At 38.2% G+C, this 7647-nt stretch overlaps 1 protein-coding gene across 1 annotated transcript; it reads left to right on the top strand.

The window, feature by feature from the left end:
- The first annotated feature begins 743 nt into the window (after positions 1 to 743).
- Positions 744 to 2330, top strand: LOC135701927 (uncharacterized). The gene is made up of 5 exons (XM_065222874.1): positions 744 to 963; positions 1104 to 1575; positions 1767 to 1949; positions 2017 to 2130; positions 2195 to 2330. Exons 1-5 carry the CDS (start codon positions 744 to 746, stop codon positions 2328 to 2330), a joined length of 1125 nt encoding a protein of 374 aa, XP_065078946.1.
- Positions 2331 to 7647: the final 5317 nt, after the last annotated feature.

Genomic DNA, 7647 nt, shown 5'->3' with positions numbered 1-7647 from the left:
AGAGCTTGAAAATGGTTTCGACAAACACAAATCACCTGTAGAAGCTTACTGCGATCATAAGCTCACTGCCAAGATATGTACATCGACCTATTTACGATTTACACCCTAGTTCAAAATGTCTATTTCGTCATACATACTGAATTCAGATCACCGAAGTCGGCAAAATTTTACTGGGTTTTTCAACAGCCGAAAAAGTCGGTAAAATTTTGAATGACCGTTACACGTAAAATATCAATAAAATCTTCAAATTTCATTTTTTTTATCATTAAATGGGGTTCACTGAACAAAGTCTGTGCAAGTTCGGGTTTGTTTTTCCTATTTTTTTTGAAATTTTCACTGATTTTACCGAATAGTTCCGCTGTTAAAAAAATACCGATCAACCGAAACCTTGATTTGTGTGTAGCATAAGCAAGGCGATGCTATACGAAGAAAACACGAAAGCAACAACGTTTTCTCTACTTTCGACAACCATGTTTCAGTTGTAATTCTCACTTCAATCGTAAATAGGTCGATGTACATACGCTGTAGTGAGCTGATGATCTACTTTCGCTTTGTTTGTCGAAGTCATTTTCACGCTTCCATTCTAAAATTTCTTGCTCGTTCTGCTGTATTGCCCTCAGTCATACTTCAGGAGGTGCTTTAGCTGACACGCAGAAGTGAAAGCTGTAGTTAGGATTGTATTTTATATTAGATTAAAGTGTAATTATATGTTGCATTAGTGCAGTGCCAGAGCAGAATTAAGAATGAGATTCAGTTCAAACAGGAGCATCTACTATATTGGAGCTATTCTGATAATCAATCAGATTGCATCATTGAGCTCGGAGGAGATCAAGAGACAGAATCATGATACAGTGTTATCAAAGTACGATCAAGCTCCGGATGACGGCGGAGGAAGCGGAAGCAGAATTCTGTCTAGAAAAAGACGTTTCCTAAAATTTCCTGAAGGCAGCTCGTTTCAAGTTGGTCAGTGTTTGAATCTAATTGTTGTTGGCCGTTCATAAGAAATTGTGTGATATGATAGGGATTTCAAAAAGAATTTTATGCTTTTTATATAAGCGATGTACCATAATCGTTAATTGTGCTTCTCCCGGGTTCAATTTCAGTATACGATCAAACAATTCCAATTATTGGAAACACCCGTTTGTTCACCGTTGGCATTACGATTGCTATGGCTTGGCAGTTACCCAGTGTTTCCATATTTGAAATCTCAAAAATGCTACAAGAAAAAACGGCTCAAGGGAGTCTTCGACGGAAGGATGGAGACATCAATGCCACCATCCTGGTCGACACAAGCACCAGTAAATACGACAAAAGTAATAAACACGCATACTATTACGATAACCCCTATGACACGCAGCCGAGTGGCTACTACAATAATCTGCTGCATCAGCCGTCGCCAGCACAGATGGGCTATTCTAACAGTATAAATTACTATACGAGAGGTAATTACAGCAATTATGTCCCTCAGGGACAGCAACATGCCCAAAAACCAGGGTTTTCGTTTGAAAATTTGCCCTCAAACTTTCTATCACCATATAATTGGACTAGAAACGATTGGAGCAGTCTTTTTGCTAGGTAAGTGGTGACTCCAGGATAGTTTTGGATTAAGTTGTCGATAATTGTAGTAAATATTATTATTTACCTTTAACTTTAAATTTAAGACAGTAATAATGTATAACGCAAAGGATAACTCGGCTTTGTAAAGTTTATTCGATTGAGCCTGTACAAATAAAGTAATTATAAAAAAAATATTATTATTTATGTAGGTACATGCAAACGTGGGTCCGAAATCACCCACCCAACTATAACCATAGTAAACGGCGATTTTACCCGGTGTTTGGCAAACGTAGCATCGACGAACACACTCATCCCGAGGATAAGTTCTTCCTGAACCATCACCGTTCGACACGGCATGATTTGTATCTGCAGATTGAAAAATTTCTGGAAGCGTAAGAATCTGGACGAACCGAATTCCAACTCTAAACATTGACTGATTACCTCACCCAACCATTCCAGAAAAGGAAAACACGGACATCATTGCGTGCTGCGAGCGTTGTGTGAAAGCGGACAACGGAAAAACCATACTGAACCGGAACCGTTTTTGAAGGAGATTTTGAAGGCAGTGTTTAGGTAATTGTTGGAAATGAAATGGATTGGAGCATTGAGAATAATAATTTTGTGATTCTGCTTGCAGTATGCCAACCACACATGAAGCGAGCACCGTTCATAAGCATCGGATGTACGACGAAGCACATGGCCATGTTGGGGACTGTGCGGAAAAGTTTTCATTTTGTAAGGACAGCATATGGTCAGATGATTTTATATTCTGAACAAAAAAGCAAGCATGGCGGCAAAGTTCTCATACCAAATATTTTGTAAAGTTGTGTTTTTTCAATAAAATATATTTAATTTTATCTTGTTTGTTGAACCGGGTATCGAAAGATTCTCTTGGTGTTTGAAATAAGTGATGTGCAAAATGAAATACCGCATGCATAGATTCTGTAATGTCCTCGTTGGAAGATGTTTCAATGAATTTTATAATACTAATGTTGTCTAGTTTTTTAGACTATGTTGATTTCACAATGCATCGGTAAAATCGTCTTCTTGTAGTTTCGATGCAAATGCAGCACCGTGCAACACGCCTTATTAAACCTAAACGAGCTTCCCGGATGGCACACATAGGAGAGAGAATCGGACTGAAAATTCAAAAAATGCTTGCTAACTAAAACGTCACCGCATCCACATTTCACCTAATCCTACGCTGGCCATAATCGCATATCAGTCCCGTCTAGAAAAACAGTGTTACGGTAGACAATTTTGGTTAAATTATATTTTTGTAACTTTTTTCTTATTTATTTTCAAAAAATAATTCCTAAAGTAATCGTCGTTTATTAAATCAATTTATATTATTAACTGAAATGAACTGGAGTGAACTGAAGTGAACTGAAATTAAACGGATCGTAGTTTTCACCTTGTATGCAAGTCAGTTGCCTACGCGTAAATAGGTTAGCGAATACGTATTACTTACGTCGCTTCTTTGAAGAGATCCACTATTCGTGTTGATCGTTACTCGGATAGAAAAAAACTGAATGGGATAGTTCTAAAATTTGTTAGCAGTAGATACGATTGTTGCTGTTTTTTTTGATATTAAACGCGCTTTAGAAACAATCTCCAAGCCCTTATTGTTAAGATCAATCAAGCGCTTTGGAATTACGAGTACTGCATATAAATTGTTTGAAAGCTATTTGTCTGACAGAACTCAACGGACTGTGTTTAATGATTCTGTTTCAAGTTCCATGGGGAATAACCTTGGAGTGCCCCAGGGAAGTGTATTAGGGCCCCTGTTATTTATTTTGTATATTAATGACTTGTGACATGTTTTAAGATTTTGCGACATTAATCTTTTTGCAGATGATACTTTGTTAATCATTGCAGTTAAGGATTTAGATGATGCCGTTTTATATTTGAATGAAGATTTGCGTGCTCTCAATAGATGGTTGATGTATAAGCAGTTCAAATTGAATACAAGTAAAACTAAATTTATGGTTTTTTTTGCGGAATCGATTAAATGAGAACAACTCTGTTGTAATTGGTGATGAGACTATTGATCGCGTTCGGGAGATTAAATATCTTGGCGTGATTATTGATAAAAAACTTAAGTTCAACTTTCACATTGACAATGTCATCAAGAAAATTGCCAAGAATTCTATGTCGACAGAAGAACGATTTAACTATTTCCAGTAAACTATACAAATCAATCATCTCTCCTCATCTAGACTTTTGTCCTTCCATTTTATTTCTGGTCAATACAACACAAATATCGAGATTACAGCGCTTGCAAATTGGAATAATGCGTTTGATTTTGAAATGTAATAGATTCACTTCCTCAACTTTGATGTTAGACGCCTTACAATGGTTGTCGGTGAAGCAAAGAATTCTATATTTGACAATGGTGTTCATTTTTAAAGTAGTTAACTTTTTGCTGCCTCGATATTTGTGTGATCGAATTGATAGAGGAAGTGACTTTCATAGCTTTCAAGTCCCATAAAGTTCTGACAGAAGATTCAAGTTCCAATAAGTTCAAATAAAGTTCCGCCAGAACTTTCATGTTCCATAAAGTTCAAATAAAATTCCGGAAGATCTTTAAAGTTCCATAAAGTTCAAATAAAGTTCCGACAGAACGTTCCTCCCAAGCCACCCAAATGTCCGCATTCAACGATAAAACCCACTTTCAAGTTCCATAAGTGCATATAAAGTTCTAACACAACATGGCTGGCTATAGAAAGCGTACGAGGAACTTCAGGCTCCAAAAAGAACCGATGCGTACTCCTAGCAACTTGAAGTTCAAAAAAAAAAAAAAAATCCGGGCAAGGCTGAAAACATGGCCACAACAAAGTTCCGAACAAGTTCCCAGCGGAACTTCTTAGCAACTTTAAAGTATCTTAAAAGTTCACTGCAGAACTTCTTAGGAACTTGAAAGTTTTTAAACAGGTCCATCATAGCCCACATGAAGCAATCCGCAGAAGTCCTTATAAGTAACAAAATTGAATGTACTTGCATATGAAATGATCAGTGGCTCAAATGAATCATAATTCTTATATATGCAGTGCATCAATATTGCATCCTAAAAAATAAGAATAAAGGGCAATTTCCTGGATTCAAACCCGTGTATTTGGCATGCAAACTACGAACGCTAACCACTGTTCCACAAGTGTGTTGGGCAGACATCAAGTTCATCAAGGTGTTGTGTTTCGTATTCAAGTCAGTCAGCTGGCTCTGAAAACTGCAACAGTAGGCGGGACAAAATCTCACTTTAATATTTGTCAGATGACGTAGCGGTTCATGCTGGGGCTCTTACGCAGAAGGAATGGGTTTAATTCTTCAAACAGCTTCAATACTACTACTTTTGCTAATAAATCAAAGCACGTTCATACCTGCCTTTAGATATAACTTTCATGAAGACCTGACTTTAGAATTAACTTTTATAAAAGTGCGAACTAAATATAGAATTGGTGTAGAGGACAAAAACTTATTTTCTAAAAGTTCCGCCAGAAGCTGCTTAGAATGCTCTTCAATTATGGTACCGGAACTTTCATGTTCTGATAACGACTTAAAAATGAGGCTGCTTAGAATTCCATAGACCATCTTCAGCCAAGCTGCTTAAGCCACAAAAAGCCTTTTATCAAAACTTTTAGTTACTTGGGATTGGTTAGTGGTAAAAGAACGTGAAGTGTCCTCAGATTAATTTATTCAATTTAATTTTCACCGTGTAGGCTAGCAAAGTTAGACAGATTTGTAGAGCGGTAATTGTTGTGCAAGTTTTGTGAAAGTGTTCAAAGGTAAAATCAGTTTACAAAATTTGTGTGTTCCAATCATGTTAGTGCTCAATGGCCAACAAAGCGATCGCTCGACAATGCCGCTGCCTCACGCTCTGGAATCACGTATCGGAAGGGAGTTTCCTACGTCACCAGGGCACTCCGGCTAACATCCAGCAAGCCACCATCCACTGACTGAGTTCGGCAGCTCGTCACCAAGACCGGTTCACGGCACCTCGTGCAAGAACTACCCAAGTAACACAAATTAATAGAATTATGTGGAGTAAACTGCTTTGCAACCAAAACCAGTCATATAAAGGTTATATAAACTGTTTTAGAACATGTGTCTTGCTTGGGAAGCATCGCTAAGTCTCAAGCGCAGTAGGAGGACATCAGCTCGCCAACGTAAGCTTTCAAAATTGTAAGTAGCAAACCCACACTTGCATGCAAGGCCGTTAGCACGGACACACAAATGATAGCGCGCTAGGAGAATAGTCGATCGACCGCACTAGTCAGATGGAGGGGAACAGAACTCTAGGAAAAACTAAACTGAATAAATGTAGAATGAAGTTTTCTACTCCCAAAGTAAATCAGTCTTCAGTGTTAGTAAGTTTTTAATGAGAGAATCTGAAGGTTGTTTCACGTTCAGCCATTTTTTCGTTGAATTGGTTGTGTTACCCATCTTCTAAATCACACTGTTCGAAAAAGTAGTGTAAATTTCTGTTCTATATGATGCACATGAATGGAGCGTCACATATCATATAAGTTTACATTATATATCATGTAAAGTTCTGACACATTTCATGCAATGTAGCATATATTGTATACAAAAGCCCATCTTTGTAAACAACATTGTTTACAAGTTGCTCGGTTACGTGAAATGAAATTTAAGTTTACGTGAATGAATGTTTACATCACAATTAAGATTCAGAATTTTTATCTGTGTAAGCTTGAATTGATAGGTCATAGGGATTGCTTCCTGTGATGAAACTCCTGTTTGGATCGGTTTTCGGGATTGGAAGTTTTTTGGATTCGTTAGTTAGGATATTGGGTGGGTATGCTCACTCCTTTCTTGAGTCACTCGGGTATGTTGGTCTTGTTCTCGACACTGTTGACTAATTTTAGAACTGGCTCATTGGGCCAGTATCTAGCCGGGCATTGTGAAACACGGCAGGTTGTCCTCTTCGGAGGTGGCACTTAAGCCATCCGTTTAATAAACCTATAGGGAACAACCAACAGCACCGTAGCTACCTCGGGGCCGCTACAACAGCAAGCCGAGAAAAAAGCTGTTGAAAATTTATTTCTTCACATGCTCTTATGGATGGGACAACCTAGTTTTGGTGTGCGAAAGGAAAATTTTCTACGAATCTGCTTAAATTAAGATTTTATCAATTTTCAACTGTTGATATGATAGTTACAATTATCACCGATTGCCTGCGCTCTTTGCCTGCGCTCTTTCCCTAACACAGATTTCAAAATCGAATTCCATCCGGTCTCGCCGAATGATGTTCAATAAATCACCGCGGTTGAGTGGTGGTGCCGGTTGCATCAACAGCAGTGTTTTCGGCACGTGGCGTTGTAAATTTTTCTCCAGTACACTACAAAATGCTCCCCAAATGCAGCTTGCTATCAAAGCTGCCCACACGAGCCCTTGATTCACCGATGAAGGAGGAAGAAACCGCACCACTACTGATCGGATTCAGTTGCTAGTCGTGAGTCGCTGTGGGCCATCTATGCCAAGCGCGTCACTCTTGTTTCAAACAACATACAGCTCGCTAGCCTCCTTCATGTAGAACACCCTAATAGCTAAGCATTACTCAACCATCACCACAAACGGTTCTTTTCATTATTGTTGTTTTAGAGTCCATTTTCATTGACCGTTTGCTCGCCTTTCTGCCAGCCATATCACCCCCAAAGTTCTTTGATAATGTACCCAGAAACCAAACGTTTGTTGGCAAATGCGTAACAATATTGAAGTGGTACAAAAAACTTTTCGCAATGACCGGATACCACATGATCTTGTCAATTAACTAGAAACGCTTAGAATTAAGGTAAGCATAAAAATCTTGAATTTCTATGATTGACCGCGAACTTAAAATTTTAACAAGAAATTTGTGCTTTTTTATTACATATTGAATAAACCAAAAATTCCGCGCGGTTTGTGCACGAAAATACGTAATTTTTGCGACAAGAAAAAAAAAGACGTTTCCGTGATGGGAAAAAGTTGTTTCCCTAACACAGTCACCGAATATTGAAACCGAGCACGTAATCCTTTGTGAAATCTACGGTCGTGTCGTGGATACAACCTCATACTTTTTAATGCATGAACAAC

The sequence above is a fragment of the Ochlerotatus camptorhynchus genome, unplaced genomic scaffold, assembly GCF_037179485.1.
Source record: "Ochlerotatus camptorhynchus isolate MF236.1 unplaced genomic scaffold, CSIRO-AGI_Acam_v1.1 ptg000180l, whole genome shotgun sequence".
Lineage (NCBI taxonomy): Eukaryota > Metazoa > Arthropoda > Insecta > Diptera > Culicidae > Ochlerotatus > Ochlerotatus camptorhynchus.
This window is presented reverse-complemented; position numbering and strand designations above follow the sequence as displayed.